Source organism: Zalophus californianus, chromosome 10, assembly GCF_009762305.2.
Source record: "Zalophus californianus isolate mZalCal1 chromosome 10, mZalCal1.pri.v2, whole genome shotgun sequence".
In the NCBI taxonomy this organism is placed as follows: domain Eukaryota; kingdom Metazoa; phylum Chordata; class Mammalia; order Carnivora; family Otariidae; genus Zalophus; species Zalophus californianus.
Genome location: NC_045604.1, coordinates 110,146,101 through 110,162,635, shown reverse-complemented (window position 1 = coordinate 110,162,635; position 16,535 = coordinate 110,146,101). Strand labels below are relative to the sequence as shown.

Here is a 16,535-nt window from a genome sequence, read left to right as displayed (position 1 = left end):
CAAAAAAAACAAAAGATGAAGCTGGAGGTGAACGCAGTTGACTTTGAGCCTGAAGAATGAACGCATGCCAACAGCTACCAGGGATATTTGAATAATAGAGAAGAGCGGCAGACGCATATTCCAGCTCTACCCCCGTGGGGCGGGGAGGAGGGGGAGGGGGGGGGAGGAACAAATGGGGGGGGCGGCAACCTAACGGTCTAGTAAGGACACAGCAAGAGAGACAAGGCACACGGGTTTAGTTAAAAATGAACTCGGTATGTTTAATAAAGCTTGGTATTACCAAAATCGCGGTACAAACATCAAGTCACACGCCCACACGACAGAATTCCATTTACAAAATGTCCCTCGGGAGGCCTCCTCTGGCTGCGCCCGAGAGAACCCGACCCAGGCCTGCGGTCTAGGGGGGCAGAGGAGGCGGGGAGGGGGGCAGAGGGGGAGCGCGGAGGAGAGTGAAGACTAAAAACAGTCCGTAATAAAAGCTCAAAAAGAGCCAGGCCGTGGCGTTATCACAATGATACAGGTACAAATAAGAACAAAAATAGAAGGACTCAGGCGGATACAGCAGGCTACGCTGCCAAGAACCAAGACGGCCGCCCTTCCCGAGGTGTCCCAGATGGGCCACCTCTGCCCGCCATCTCCTGCGTGCTCGCTCGCTCGCTCGCGCTCGCTCTCTCGCGCTCTCTCTCACTCACTCTCTCGCTAGAAAACACGGAAGGTATTTTGTGTTTGGAGCTAGTAACCTTGGTCAAACGAGTCCTCCGAAGAATCGCTGAAGGAGGAACGGGCCTCGACCTCTTGAAGCAGCAAACAAAAGGGCTGCTTCCTGCCCGCGGCCGGCTTGGGTTTCAGAGTCCGGGCGGCCGTCAGGCCCCTCTTGCTCAGCTTGGGGCCTCCAGCCGGCTTGCCGTTCTTTGCCACCATGCCACACAGGATGGAAGACGTCAGTTTGGAGCCGGACGGGCCTTGGGCAGACCACTCGTCCTTCAGGAATTCTTCGTCTTCCTCTGAGTCCGTATCTGCAGTCAAAGTAGTTTTTAATATAAAGTAAGTCATAGGGTGCTGGGGGGGGGGGGTCGGTGTCTCCCGATACTCTCAGTGGCTCTGAGAACGCCCGGGCGCGTGCCAGGGCACAGAGGTCCGAATGCCTACGGGCCATGAACAAGCCATGTCCCACCGCCTGGACCTCGCCCGGGAGGCCCCCTGGCCGCAGGCCTCACAGAGCTCGTCCTTTCCAGGCTGGTGGCTGCCCGCCACACAGCCACCTCTGTGAACAGCCTTCCTGGGCCCCGGGGGAGGCGGGAGCCCCACTCTCAGAAAGGCCTCACCCAGGGCTACAGAGGTCACTGCACCCAGCCCACGGGCTCCTTTTGGGGAGGGACAAGATCCAAGAAAGGAAGGGCTCGGGTAAAGCTCTTCTGCCCCAGAAGACCAGTGTCCAGGGGCATGCTGGGCGGCGCAGGCCGACTCATGAGGGCAATCAAGCACGTGCATCCCAGCTCCCCAGCCAGCAGCATCACAAGGGCCATCGTGAAAGCAGCTACACCAAGGAGATTGGCAAGCGATGTTCCAACTCAAGGCTTCCTATCAAAGGGCCGTGTTACCAGCACACTGCTGCTGGCTTCCCCCAAGTCTTCCCGCCTTACTGCACAGGGCGGGAAGGCCAGGGTTCTCAAGCTTTCCTGGGCGAGGATCAAAGGGGAGGGGAGGGGGGGCCATCAAGCGGGCACAGCTCTGGCCCCTTTCAACTCCACCCCAAACATCCTCACACCATTTTGATCCGTTTTATCAGTGAAGCTGTCAAGCAAGATTTCATTGGGAAAAACGGCTCCACAGCCAAAAAGTGTAATCCCTTGATCTGGTAAAATCCACTCTGGACACGAGGAACAGTAACGAACAGAGCTACAGCTCTGGCAGCACAGCACCTGCCATCTCCACGTCCACGAGAAACGTGTGCGTGTGTGCGTGTGTTGGGTGCAGGAGGTGAGGCGGAGGCAGTGTCCTCTAGCCGCCTCCTCCTGTACCTATGCTTTCCGCTCCAAGACCCCAACTGCAAGATGGCCTCAAAACTCTAGATAGGGGTGACATGGACAAGCCCCATCAGGCCCCTGTCCGTCCTTTCCAAGGCCACATCCCAGGCTGGAGACGCCCGTGGGTGACGACAACCAAGTTGGCTTCCCACCAGACATGCCCCCAACCCCTACAACCCAAAGTGAAAAAGAAAGCTGCTTTCTCTCTTCCCATGTCCTGCCAGCCATCTCCGTGCTAGAAAACACTCTTTACCTCTTTGTGACTTCGTCCTCCCGTTGACCTACAGAAAAGCCAACATAAAAAATACAAACGAGCGCCTGGGTGGCTCAGTTGGTTAAGCGGCCGACTCTCGATCTCCGCTTAGGTCTTGATCTCAGGGTCTCGAGATCAAGCCCCACGTTGCGCTCTGCCCACCCCCCCAAAAAAACACAAGAGCTCTCTCCAGAGCCAGCTGCATCTCATAGCCAGCATCTAGTGGGACACAGACCTTCTGATCTCTCTGCTGCAACTGTAACTCCCTTCCCTCACTGGGACAGTGGGATTTTCAACACAGCTGTAACAGAGAAGCAATCTGAACACGGCTCCGTGCGTGCAAACATCCGCACACGGTGGACTCACAGGCTCAGAGCACTCCGAAGACCTCAGGGACGGAGCCTCTCTGGCCTCTAGATGCACCCCAACCACCTGTAAGTGGGAGGGGCACGGTATTCTTCTGGCAGAGTCAAAGCAGCTGCAATCCCCCCCACTCCCTCCATCGTTCTAAAACCGGCGGAGGTGGGGAAGATCAGACGAAAGCCCTTCCTCCCTCCTCCTCCAGAGTTAGGAGTTTCTGAGATGAGCTCACGGTGGCCAAGGGCCTGGGCACTGCTGTTCAGATCACACCCATCCAAAACTGAGGGCCACAAAAGCTATGGCAATCAAGCACGGCCTCGACACCTAAGGTACAAAGGAGCTGTTCACCACACGTTCATCTCTGCGTCAGCCCTAGAGACCCATTAGTCCTGAGCAACCAAACATACAAATGTTTAAAAAAGAAAAAAAAAAAAAACCCACAACACCAGCAGCTTAATCTCGTGCCACCACCAGCTTTTACCAACATGAGCTCACTTAGAGCTCCCAACAGCCCTGTGAGGCAGGCGATGACAATTTAACTCCAAGTCCATAAAATCTTTATTTCCTTCCCTCAAAAAACCAAAATTTAACATAGCGTTACAGGTGTCTACTTTCTTGACATTCAACCAGTCCTCCAATGAACCACGCAGAGCCCAACAAAAGCCCAGACACGCAACACCCTAGTCAGGGCCTGGGGACTCCCACCACAGACCCTGCTGACAACTGCCAGGAGCCACGAAGCCCCTCCTGGCCTTCACAGAGCCGCCACAGGCCTAGTGCGCGTGGGTCCTGGGCATCAGGGGCTCCACCCACACACACCTAGGAGCACCTATTACACGCCACCAGAAGCCCTGGAGAGCCAGCCGACCGCCCCCACGCACATCTAGGAGCACCTATTATGCACCACCAAACGCCTGTGGAGGACCAGTCATCTGCACACACACGCCTAGGAGCACCAACTACGTGCCATGGGCAACCCGGGCCCACCAGAGGCCACCACAAGAGCCAGCCATGGGCGCGCGCACACACCCAGGAACACCTACTGCGCGCCACCTGAGGCCACGGAGAGCCAGCAGGGTGGACCCCAGGCCCAAGGCTGGGGGGCCCAGGCTCAGGAAAGCCGCGCTCCCGAGTGCCCGGGGAAAGAGCTCCCATGCAGCAGGCCCCAGCCAGTGAGAGGCCCTCAGTCCAGCAGCGGTTGCGCTTCCCCGCTCGACGCTCCGGACCCGGGCGGTCCAGCCGCGGGGCAGCCACCTGGAGGGCTGTCAGAAACATAAAGGCAGACGCAGCCCGCACAGCCATCAATGCACTGCCCAGCACGGCGCGCGCTCTACGGACAGATGCCGTTCCTCCGAAACCCCGGCCGGAGGACGGAGAGCTGCGGGTGGGCGGGGGAGGCCGGCTCCCCTCCACGGTCGTCGCAAACGGCGGCTCTCCGCTGAGCGGCCCCCGACTCTGCGGCGCACAGGCCTCCGCCCCAACGGCGTTCCGGCCACCGAGCGGAAGACCGGCGCAAGCGGGCAGGCGGACTTCCGCTCCCACCCGCCAATCACAGGCACTTCCGCCTTCCTCACCCCCGCTTCCGGCGTGGAGCCCGCGCAGAAGCGGAAGAGACCGTCGAGCGCCCACGAGAGGGCCGGAAAGAGACTGAGGAGAGAAAAGAAGCGCCCCGAGGCGGCGCGGCGTCCGCTACTTACTGTAGGAGTAGCTGCTCACTTCCGAGGCGAACGGGGAGTGGGCCGACTTGGGCTGGCCTCTGGCCTTGAAGCCCACCTCCGTCTTCCTGGCTTTGGCGGCCCTTTTGTGTTTACCTTCTCTGGAGGCTTTGAGGGACAGGCTGAGGCCTTTGGCCAGCGCCTTCCTGTCCTTGCCCAGCAGGCTGTCGTAGGGCGTCAAGTACCTGACGCAGCCCCCGCTCGCTTTTGACTTCCCCCCAGAACTGTCCGAGAACTTGAAGGGCGACTTGAGCTTGTCCTGCTTCGTGAGGGACAGGGCCTTGTCCAGCTTGCTGGCCAGCTGCTCCTGGTCACTGGCCATCTTCTTCTTCTTAATCTTCAGCTGCAGAGGGAAGTCACGGGTTAAGACATCTGGTGAAACGGGACAGGGGGTTTCAGCGGACTGGCTCTGACGGAGCTGGGCTCCAGTCCCTTCTCCCTGCCCGCGGCTTCTGGCAAGCTGCTCAACCCCTCTGAGCCTCAGTTCTTGCCGCTCCATAAAGCGGGGATAATTACGGGCAGGCCTCTCGGGGTGGTCGTGAAGGTGAACCGAGATTAGGCCCACGAAGTTCTTATCACAGAGCTGTTACTGTGGGTTCAGCGATCACTAAGGCTGGCATTGCCACTGGCTGTCCCCAGTGCTCTCCGGTGCCTCCTAGGGAAGCCCTTGGAGCAAGTGGCCCTGCTGATGCGCGCCGGGGGCGGGGGGGGGGGGGGGGGGGCGGGGGGGGGGGCATGGAACCAAGACAGAAACCCCACATCCTAGCATGGTTGATCCACTTAACTCGACCACCTAAAGCAGCCCACGAAGACTGCAGCACAATTTAAATCGGCCCATCCAACTAAATGGGCCGGAGCTGCCAAGAGAATGCCTCGGGTGTGCCTCGGATGCCCGAAGCAGAAAAGAGCAATTCGAGATCTCGCAGATTAAATTCCTGGTTGCACGTCTGTTATAGTCATTTGCTGTCAAAGGGAAATGTGCAGTTTCAAAGCCATTAATGACCCTCACTTGAACGTTTTAGCTCTATTTTCTTTAATCAGGTAACATATCATACGGGGGAGAAAGTTGGGATAGGGTCATTTGAACAGCAAGAAGCATCCTTCCCAATCTGCCCAGTAAAGGATCCTGATATACAGACTGGCTTTGTTCCCTCCTCCTGGATCCAGTCTCCCTTATGTGAGTATTTCCCTCTGGTGGCCAAATCAACGGCAACAGTCCCCCCTTGCGTGGAGCTTTATGAGGAGGGATGACAAGGTACGTTAGTATTTAGAGACAAAGGCCTTAAGTGGACGATTTCAATGCTCTGCAGAAATAAGAAAAATCAAGGAGTTGGCTCTCACCCCATTACCCCTGGAGAGTTCAGAAGGAAATTACAATGGCATCAAGCCCTTGTTTCTTAGAACTACAGAATGGTGAAGCTGCTCATTACACAATTATACTGTTAAACAACAGTAATTGCATTAGTTGGTTAAGAACTTGCAGTCTCTCTTCGTGGCTTCAGCGAAGGGTCAGGGAGCACACACAGGGTTGTGGCTTTCAGTCTCTGCTCTACCTGAGGCTGTGCTACCTTGGTAAGTCTCTGACCTCCTCCTCTTGGGCCCTGATTTCCCCCTCGGTGCAGTAAGGATGACTGGAGGACAGTCCCTGTGGCACTAAGGCAATCATTTCTACAGTTTCTGTGCAGGACTAAGATCAACACACATGCAGAGGGAGCGTGAACGCTGCAATACCCTCCAGACCTTCCACCCTAAGACGGCAGCACACCTGGAAAACAGGCTTACTGACCTGACTCATGAAGTCTGATGAGGCTTCGTGCTCGTCCCAAGGCTGGTTCCTGCCCCTTGCTTTCCCCGTTCCAACGAGGGCATCGTGCTCCTCCTCCGGTCCCTTGTGTCTCTTCCTCATCCCTGCTCCAAGCTCGTACTCCTCCGACGTCAGCAGGGGCTTGCTGCTCAGCCTGAAACCCAGATGCACTGCTGGTCAGCACCCTGGCCAGGAAAGACTCAAGGGTTGGGCGTCCGCCCTCACGGCCCTGAAGGGTGGGCTCTGGATGTCGAAGCACAGACAGTGATGGCAGAGTGACGGATCTGGGGAGACGGATCCTGTGAAGCTACGGTGCTGGGATTCTATTTGTGAATGGGGCAGAATGAGAGTTTAACAGGAAAGAAGAAACGCTTCTCCAAGGCAGTATCCTCTGCTGGCCTCTTTCTCGCTCATGCTTCTTCACACATACACTCACACACGCACCTTATCAAAACGTGCCAAGAACAAGGATCAGAAATGTCAAGGTACTCTCCCAGGATGGCAGGGGGGATTAAGAGTCACTGGCTGGTCTCCTGTACCCCTGGGATTAAGACAGTCAGGATATGGTCCCAGGTTGAAGGCTTCTCTTGCCTACTTTAAGCTAAAACCCTCACAAGTAATAAGGGCAACTAATTTTTACTTGGTGCCAACTATATGCTTTGTTTCCTGTCAAGTGCTTTGTCTTTCAGCCACAAAACAATGTTCTACGTGCTGGTTTTTACACAGGGGGGTAACTGAGGCTCCAAAAAGCTAGCACCCAGCCGGAGGTCACAGTCAACACTGGATGGAGCTGGGACGCAAAAGCGGGAAAGTGCGCCCACCTACAGGGGCTGCCTGCTAGAGGCCTTGACCTCTGCTATCTTCAGGAACTGCTTCCCTACCCTCCTTTGGCTGGTTGTAGGGGACTTCTTCCAGTCTCCATCCTCTCCTCCAACAGGAACATCCAAGGAGAATAAATGCAAGTTGTAGGGGCCCTCGGGGTGGCCTTCTGACAAGACCTGTGGCCAACCCACTGCCTCTCCTATGCCTTCCGAAGCCACCCTGCAGCCCCCTCTGCTTCCTCAAGCCAAGCACCAGGCCGCCAGAGTCTGCCCTGCCCCGATGTCCCAAGCCGAGGCACACTCCAACCCCGGTCCTCTGATGGGCCTCATTCGGCTCGTGCTACTCCCGGACACCCAGGAAGACCGAAGCCTCATTCCTATCCGTGCCTAGCCTGGAGGAAGAGCTCTCATTCCAGCCACCATTCAAGAAAACCTCCAGAGGTGCCATACGTAGCTTCTGCTGCCACTCAAGGAGCGCACAGAGGGGCAGCCCCGGGTCACAGGCTCAGGTGCGCCAAGCCAACGGGTCAGGCCGGGAGGACAGGAATGACACTGTCACTCCCACAGGGAACCAAGTGACAGCACAAATCAGAGCCCGTCCCAGCGGGGCTGGAAGCTCAGCGGATCCCTTTGCAGGGAGGAGGTACGTGGAGAAGAGCGGGAATTAGTCCCTAACCATGGAAGAAGCAGGTGTGGCAGGAAGATGGGTGAAGTGCTTAGCTGATGGCACGGACACCTCTCACTGGGGTCATCTGCCCACTCAGTGCCGGGTAGGTGAGCCTGCCTGTCCATTCGCCACTCGCCTGGCTCACCCTCCTGGCCCGGGCAGTGCGCACTGTGCTCCCTGAGACCTACCAAACCAGGTGGGTCAGAGCCCGAGGGACTCGAGGTCCCCGGTGCCCAGACACAGGCCCTGCCGCGGGCCCGTGCTCCTCCCCTCCGAGCTCTGTGCCAGTTCCCGACCCACCGAGGGGCCAGCCTTACTTTCCGCTACTGTTGCGGCTCTTCCCTCTCTTGCGGGGGGGCGACAGGGCGCTCAGGGCGTGGGTCCGTTTCCTCGGCCTGCCAGGGCCTCTGCGTGCCAAGCTTCTATGGGGTTCCTCGCGCCTGTCCCTTAAAAAGAATCACACGCTTGGCTGTGAACCTGGGGGGTGGGGGGGGGGGGCGCGGAGAAGGACACACGATACACACAGATCACTCGGGTCCACACACACCTCTAATGGCCTAGCACAGTCAACCTACTGAGCGCCAGCGCCTACAAGAGCCCAGGCAGGGCACCACCTGCTGCGGCCTCGTCGCCCGGCCAGCCGGGGCCGTGGGAAATGGCTGGGGTGCACACTCACTCGGAGTCGCGGCGTCTCTGCAGCTTCACCAGCTCTCGCTGCTTCTCCTTGTACCGCCGCTGGACCTCGGCCAGCCGCATCCGGAAGTCCAGCTCCATGGCATCCATGCTTTCCAAGGAGGACTTCATGGCATACATCTGCAAGGAGAGCAGGGTGAGGATGCCGACGCCCACCAGCTCCCACCACAGACACGAGCGGCGAGGCTTGATGGCGACGGGGCCCCAGCTCGAACACCATCTCTGCCACTTACCAGCCAAGGCCGTGGGCAGGACGCAGGACAAGGACCAAAACCCAACTCTGCAGGGCTGAGTCAAGGGCAAAGTGGCCCGGGACAGCTGCTTAAGCAGTGTGGGCCATCGTGTTATGCATCACTTACAGATGGAGGCTCAAAGAGGTGAGGCGCTTGCCCAGGGCCCACAGGCAGCAAGGGGCACGGCCAGGCCCGCTCTTCCCGACCCATCAGGCTGTCGCCCATTATTACATGGATAAACTGAGACCCAGAAAGGGGAAACAGCTTGCCCAGGATTGCACAGCAAGTAGATCAGGCCCTTCCAGCTCCAAAGCCGGCCATGTCCCCAGCAAGATGGCATCTCGGGGGGACCCACCTCCATTCCCACCCCACAGGCCACAGGCAGGCAAACACAGGCCCAGGACACCTCACCCGCTCCTCCTTCTTCTGCATCCAGCTATACTTCTTGTTGGGGTTCAGCTCCCGCGGAAGCCGCAGGTTCTTGAGCGGGTCCACGAAGGGGCTGTCCAACACCTCCTTCAGCATGTGGCTGCTGGCTGCCAGCAGGCTCTCCAGCGAGGGCCGCACCGCCAGGCCCCGCTCCGCACCTGCACACAGGAGACAGCTGAGCCCATGCCTCTGCGCCTGCCCCGCCGTGCTGCCTGGGGCCAGGCCTCATGGACACAGCAGCCAACCCCGCTCAGACCCCAAACAGGGAGGAGAATGAGGCCCAGGACCAGCTCGGGGCTTGCCCAAGGCCACATGGGCCCCATGACTGGACCGCAGCCTTTCCGAGAAGCAAGAAACGGTGCTGAGTGAGAGGAAGTGAGAGCCGGGGCACACAGCATGGCCCTGTTCCAAACGTCCACTGCTGCACAAAGTCGCCGAGAGTGGCCAGGCGCCGGCGGAGGTACTTTCTAGAGTGGGCCTCTTTCTGCTTTTCTGCCCTTTAAATTTGCCATGAAGAATATGCATGGTTTTCATTTTCAGAAAAAAAGGAGCCCGGATTAAGTTTCATAAACTGTAGAAGTAATACAAGAACCCAAAAAATACAAACCAGGCAGAAAAGTGTGAAGAGATGAAAACCTTCCCCTCCCCAGCAGAGCTGCCCCGGCCCCCGGAGGGGCCACGGCTGACATTCTGCAAACATTCGCCCGTGACGTCTGTGGGTGTCCTTTAGAAATAGGGAAACGGCACCAATCCACACACACGGAATCACACTTCACCTCTTTTCACAGTCCCGCATAACGAAGCTCTACCATATGTTATTAGCTTGGACCTTATAAAAACTGCCATTTCTGCAGGTCAAAAACACCAGAATATTAGCAATTTTATGTGGCTAACCCCAGTAACAGCTGCCTAGAATTCTCTTGCAGTGCTGAGTTTTAATTTATCGAAATAATCCTCTACTAACGACATTTTGGTCATTTCTACACTTTTTTTTTTTTTTTTGGTTAGTGGGTGGACAGGCACACAGGACACACGTGTTTTAGGAGAATTCCTACGTGTGTGATTAACGTGATCAAGGTATGTACATTTCTCTCTCTGATAAATATTCCAGCCACCCTTCCGAAAGGGCGCACCAACTGAGAATCTCAGCAGTGGCTCATGGGGGAGAGCCCACCTCCTCTCCAGTCTCTCCCAAAGTAAAAGGAGTTTTGATTTTTTTTTCTTTAATTGGTGTTTTTCCTGGTGATCTAACATGCGATCGGTTTTTGTGAATGTACCTGACGTACTGGTTTTTCACATGCACCTGAGGAGAAAAGTATGTTCTTTACCACCGACCGTGCAGTTCCACAACATCAACGTCAGTGATTATCTTGCACAGATCAGGGCTTCCCGACCTTGGCGCCTTCCACAGTGCGGTCAGCTCATCCTCTGCCACAGGGGCAGCTGTCCTGGGCATGCGCTGGAGGAGGGGTGTAGTGGCATCTCCTACCTTTACCCACTAGATGTCAGCAGTACTCCCCCAAGCAGTGACAAACCAGCCGTGTCACTGCCGACTGAGAGCCACGGGTTTTGCTCTTGCATATCCTTACAGAAACTGAGGCTGCAAAGCGGGGAACCCCATCAGCTCCCAAGGGGCTGGTATGAGACTGAATGAAGCACGTGGCCCACCCCAAGGTGAGGCGGTGTTTGTGACGGGAGCCCTGGCTAACTAATACACCAGCCTGTGGCCGTACCAACACGGAGGTGACCCGTGGGGAAGCTCTCAGCGCGACCTGGGGCCTTTTGCAGAGGACTGATGCTCAGCATCCCATCAGCAGCTGCTGGGAAGAGAAGAGGGCCACCAGGACCTCCCTCACCCAGGCAGCGCACACACCCCTACTAGACACCAGCACTTCCCAAGTGCACTTGCTAGCCCAGGGTCACAGATCCAGCCCTGGGCCACACCTCCACTGCAGAAACCAGCTGCCGGTCACAAAACCTACCCCCCACCCCACCCCACCCCACTCCGCTGCTTCCTGGAAAGTCTGCTCTTCAGCGGCTCAGGCCAGGAACCCCGGAGTCACTCTTACACCCACAGAAAAGTCTGGCAAAGCCCACTGGCTGCACCGTAACTTCCACTCAGAATCCTCTCGCTCCTCACCTCCGCCTGCCCCCCCACTGCCCCGCCAGGGCCTGCAGCGTCCTCCTGGGTCTCCCTGCATCCACCCTTGCCCCTGCGCCAGTTGTCCACACAGCCCCCAAAATGACCCTATTTAAGTCTGATCCTATCACTGCAACTCCAAATCCTCTTCCAGGAGTGCCCAGGGACCCGCCCCTCCCCATCCCGCCAACCTCCTCGCGGCCACCGCTCTCCTCTTTCCACTCTGCTCTACCCCCAGCCTCCTTTCTCTTGTTCCGACGTGCCACACACAGTGCCACACGCACTGTTCACCTCAAGGCCTTTGCACCTGCTGTTCCGTCAGCCTGGAATGCTTTCCCCAGAAGAGTTCCTCCCTGGCCCTCCTCGGGTCACTTTATCAAGAAGGCCTTCCCTGGCCGCCTCATCTCCACCCTGACCCCTTCCCACTGTCCCTACCTACTACTGTCTGTCACCACCTGACAGTGCCAAGGGCTGCACGTGGATGGCCGTGTCCAAAAACAGCACCGGGCACACAGGTAAACGAGGGCAAGTAGGAGCCCCGAACCGAAAATGAGGCAGGGGTGTGAAAAGGAGCAAGGGTGGGCAGCAGTCCCCAAACCAGGGAACCCAGCCTTAGCCCCCCCTTCCCAGATGCGGCTGGCCCTCTGCGGCCCCCACTGAAAACCCAGAACTCGAGAGGATTTCATTTTCTTCTGAAAAATAATTTTTTGTACAAAACTATTTAAATGAGAGAAAAGAAGTCATGAACTTTAGAATAACAAGAACCAAACAAGAGACCCCTGTGGGGGAGCGGGCAGCACCTGTCCAAGCTTCGGTGGGGGGGGGGGGGAGGGCCCACATGACCGAGGCAATGAACAAGCCTTGAAAATGTGGCCTTGGTTCTGATCTAGCAATTCCACCCCTGGGAATATACCCCCAGGAAAATCAGAGGTGCGGCCAAGGATTTTTCTTCAGGCATAATCGTATTATTTACAAGAGCAGAACAAAGCCAAAAGGCAGTGCCTGACGATCTAGGATGAGGTCGCTGAAGGCTGGGGCCTCCACTAGCTGGAAAACTCGACTGTCCCTAAAAAACTTGGGAAGTCACACAGCTTTGAAAAATATTTCATGAAGAATATGCTAAGTGAAAAGGGCAGCTCACAGAACATTGTTTACCAAACGATCTTAATTTTAGAAGTGTATGTGTGTAGAAAAAGTTCTAGAAAAAAATGCACCAAAACACTGGCAACACTATTATTACCGCCCTGACAGCTGTCGCCGGGGCCCCTCCCTCCTTCGTGCCAGTTCTGGGCCGAGCGTGGGGTGGTGAGGCTCGCCTGGCCCACAGCCCCTTCTGCACACATTTCTTGGAACACCCTGAGTTGTTTCTGTGTTGAACACCAGTGGGTTTGTGCCCAGCCCAGAATTCGCTACCCTTCTGCTTGAAAGCACCCGTTTCCTTCTGAGGGCTACCCCTCCCTGCCCCCCCCCAAGAGGGGACAGCCCCACGAGGGGTGGTGAACGATCAGCCTGTTCCTTGCCACCTCCCTGGCCGCACAGTTTGCTTCTGCAGAAAGCATGAACCCCAGGGAGCCAATGAAAATGAATCAAAGTATGTTTGCCAGAGCTACCAGGAAAGAGGTGGCCTCTTTTGAGAGTCGGCTGAACTGGGCAGGCCTGTGGGCCTGCGAGGAAGTGCTGGTGACCCCCATGAGGGCAGTGGGCCTGCCGTGAATGAGGCCAACAGAGAGGAAAGTGGAGCAGGTGGAGAGAGAGATGGGGAAGGGGGTACAAACGAAACTCCTGATGACTTGAAACGCCCAGATCCAGCCGTACCTGAAACTTACTACCTAATGACCACCAACCGTACTTAGGTTCCAAGAGCCAATCAATTTCCCACACCTTTTTCTAAGCCAGTTCAAAGGAGAGGTCCTGTCTCCTGCAACCCAAAGAATGGTGCCAATACAAAACCCAGCACTGACAGAACAAGGAGAAACATCACCACGAAGACACCCACAGACCGGCTGCACAGCAACATGAATGTGCTCAGAACACTACTAAACTGTTACCAGTTGAAACGGTAAATTTCATGTGTATTCTACCTCAACTTTAAAAAAAAAAAAAAAAAGGACACGAATAAACCATATCCTGGGGATTTTCAAATCAAAATTTTCAAATTTAAATTCTAATGAAAACAACACAGAAAATGCCACAGAAACCAAGCACCCCTCGTGGCTCACCTCCCACCTCCTGGCTCCTCTTCTCCAGCTCCAGCTCGGCGATCTCGCTCAGCAGGGTGATGCCGTGCAAGAAGCTCTGCTCCAGGACCAGGCTCTGCGCCGCCTCCAGCTTCTCCAGGGCCTGGGCTCCGGTGCCCGGGGATGGCAGAGGCCTGGCCTGGGGCAGCTCCGCAGCCGCTGCCAGGGCGTTCATGCCAGCCAACGGGTCCTCCAGGCCAGGCAGAAACTGGTCAGAGCCTTCCTCCTCCAGGAAGCAGGTGCTGCTGGGCACAGGTGCGGCCTCCCGGGCCTCCAGACTCAGGCACTCTTCCTCCCTGGCAGCCACATCACATTCTGCCAACTCCAGGCCGGGCCGGGGCTCGCTCGGGGCCGCCTGGGCTAGGCCTTCCTCGGGCACCGCCTCCGCCATGGGCACGGCCATGGGCATATCGACGGGCACCTCCACGGGCTCCTCCTTGGCCTCGACCAGCGTCTCTGGCGTCAGCCGCGCCCCCAGGTCCGGGGCGGCTGTGCACGGTTCTGTCCGGCCCGGCGAATCGACCCGCGCTTCGGGCCCCTCTGCGAAGTCCGGGCCCCCGGGGGGCTCCACGGCCCCCTGCCCGCCAGCGCTCAGCACCTGGGCCTCCAGCAGACCGCCTCCACAGCCAGCCACGGGGCTTGGGGCTGCCAGGGCCTCCTCAGGGGGCAGTGTCAGAGGCGACTCCAAGGAGGGCAGCTCGGCGGGCCCTTCGTCCATGTCCTCCACCTCGGCCTTCACCTCCCGTTCTGCCAGTGGCTCCTGCTCTGGGCCCTCTCGCAGAGGCTCCGGGATCTTGGAGGGGGACAAACGGATGGGCTTGTCTTCAGGCGACAGCGCCAGGCGCTCGGGCCCGTCGGCCGGCAGTGGCACATCGGGGGCCAGGCCGTCGGCGTCGGCGGCCGCTGTGGGTTGCAGCAGGAACGGGTAGGGCCTCCCGTAGTGCGGCGGCAGGGCTTGAAACGGGTACCTGGGTGGGATATCTGCCAAGGACATGGAGAGTCAGCAGGGGCCCCTTCACCTGTCACGTCTGACATCCCCCACGGCCCCATCCACACCCACGCACCCACCAGCCAAGATGGAGGCCCATAGCCACCCTCTCGTCCCGGCCAGCCTACAGAGCTGCGATCTCTTCTAGGCGGCATCTGAGGACCCCTGGGGCCTTTCGGCATCTCCCGGCGACAGACACCATCCTGGCCCCGAGGGGCTTCAGGTCTCAAAGGCAGAAACCATAACCAGCTTGCTTTCTTCCTCTAGCCCCCGACCCCGCAGCACCCAGCACGAGGCTGGTCCAAAAGCAAATGCTCAGTAGACCACCAATGGTCTTCACCCAGCCAGGGCATCTCTGGTCCTCCATTCCCACCCCATCGCATTAAAGCAGAGGTGGGGCGTCCAAGTTGTTCAAGAAGTAAGAGTAATGCGGTGCTGCCCTCCCCCACACTTTCCTAAACTCCCACCCTCAGAGCGTGATCTTCCAAGAGCAGGATGGTGTGCAGGCGGATCTCCGCAGTGCTCCCAGTGCTCCACAGGAACCTGCTGACCAGGGGGAGATGGGTGCACGCAACCACCCCCGGGACCAGACACATGCTCAGTGCCGGACATGAGCATGGCATCAAATCTCCCCAGGAAGGGGCAGCCACTTGCCCCAAGATCACATAGCATTCTGGTGGCAGAATCTGAATTTGAACTCACATCCTCCCAAGCACGCTCTCAAACTCTTAACAGCCACCAGGGAGGAGGGACACCATTAAGGCCACCTGCTGCACGTCCCACTGACACAGGCCGGGGTGGGTACTCAAAATGGGGGAGTCCCGTGCTACCGTTATCGCTGTGACAACTCAGCACCTCCCGTGAGCCAGGCATGTGCTTTACGGTTCTTACTGTGCTTAACCCTCAGAACGAGTCCTTTGGAAATAGTTTTTGTTTTTTTTTCTCTAAGTAGCTCCCACGCCCAGCATGGAGCCTAACATGGGGCTTGAACTCATGACTCTGAGATCAAGGGTCAGACGCTTAACAGCCTGAGCCACCTGGGCGCGGGAGGTTCTAATGTAATGCCCATTTCCCTGACTGTGCCCCTGAGGTAGGGCCCGAGAGAGGCCGTGGCTGACCCACATGCCCCTGCGTTCATTCCAGAGCCTGGTGGCAGGCCCAGTGCACGGCAGGTACCCAGCAGAGACAGAGGAAGGAAGGAAGGGCCGGACAAATGGAGGGTCAATGCACCGGCGGGGGGAAGCTCTGCCAGAGCCAGAGCCAACTCCAGTCTGGGCAACACACAGCCTCCAGGGGTCTGAGCTGCACTCCTACCCGAGAACAAGGCCTGGAAGGGGCTGGGGGCTTCCTTCTCCAACTCCAAGTCCTTCTTCTCCACGACGTTCTCGGGTGCCTCCTCCTTGCGGGTGATGCCAGCAGTGGGTGGTGGGGAGGCGGGCGGCGGGCTGCTGGGGTGGGAGCTGGGCGTGGCAGGGTAGGCGTACGTGGGCGCCTTGGACACATCCTCCAGTTTCTGGATGACCTTGGCCTTCAGGGCAGCCACAGGGGAAGCGCGGGGAGATGGCGGTGGGCTCATGGCCTTGCCGTAGGTGCCCGTGGGGCCGGCGGCGAGGCCGGGGGGCTTCCGAGGCAGCAGCCCAGGGCCCGCGGCAGCCAGGCCAGCCTTGCCTGCAGCCTCCAGGCTCCGCTTGCTCACCTTCTCCTCCATCTCCACCCGATGTTCCTGGGCCTTCAGCCGCTCCTGCTGGGGAGGGGGCCGCCAGGCAGGGTCAACACAGCAGGAACCATCACCCAGCACCTGCCCTGCCCCAGGGTCCCCTCGAGTGGGGTCCAGGGTGCAGGCTGCCCACCCTCCCACTTGCTACAGACATTCCGTCACGACCCGCGTGTAACAAGCCCAGCATTCCTTGTGGAACCCCAGATGGGGCTACGGGGGGGGGGGGGGCGTTCTGCAGTCCAGACCCTGGCCCTGCTGGGAGCCTTGCAGTCAGGACAAGGAAGGCAAGGCGGAGGCATGAGGCTCCTGATGATGAAGGAGCTGCCCCACTCCGCACGCTTTGATGGCATCAGAATAGCTACCTTCGGCGGAGAACTCACTACCTACTGAGTGCTCTCCTGCCTTATCACCTTTGGGTCTCAAAATGCCTGTTGGGGGGGGGGCCTTCCTA

At 58.0% G+C, this 16,535-nt stretch overlaps 1 protein-coding gene across 6 annotated transcripts in view; it reads right to left on the bottom strand.

Annotated features, from left to right (window-relative positions):
- Positions 1–16,535, bottom strand: part of TNRC18 (trinucleotide repeat containing 18) — an 84,766-nt gene that overhangs the window by 32,337 nt on the left and 35,894 nt on the right. For 4 of the 6 annotated variants that reach the window (XM_027610173.2, XM_027610179.2, XM_027610175.2 and 1 more), the window contains 8 exons: positions 15,682–16,111; positions 13,362–14,360; positions 8,985–9,160; positions 8,324–8,460; positions 7,965–8,093; positions 6,142–6,313; positions 4,338–4,698; positions 741–1,016 (listed from right to left, as the gene is read on the bottom strand). In XM_027610173.2, the coding sequence (XP_027465974.2) occupies positions 741–1,016; positions 4,338–4,698; positions 6,142–6,313; positions 7,965–8,093; positions 8,324–8,460; positions 8,985–9,160; positions 13,362–14,360; positions 15,682–16,111 (2,680 nt within the window). The remainder of the gene's footprint in view (positions 1–740; positions 1,017–4,337; positions 4,699–6,141; positions 6,314–7,964; positions 8,094–8,323; positions 8,461–8,984; positions 9,161–13,361; positions 14,361–15,681; positions 16,112–16,535) is intronic. The other 2 variants (XM_027610174.2, XM_027610176.2) reach the window with 2 other exon arrangements.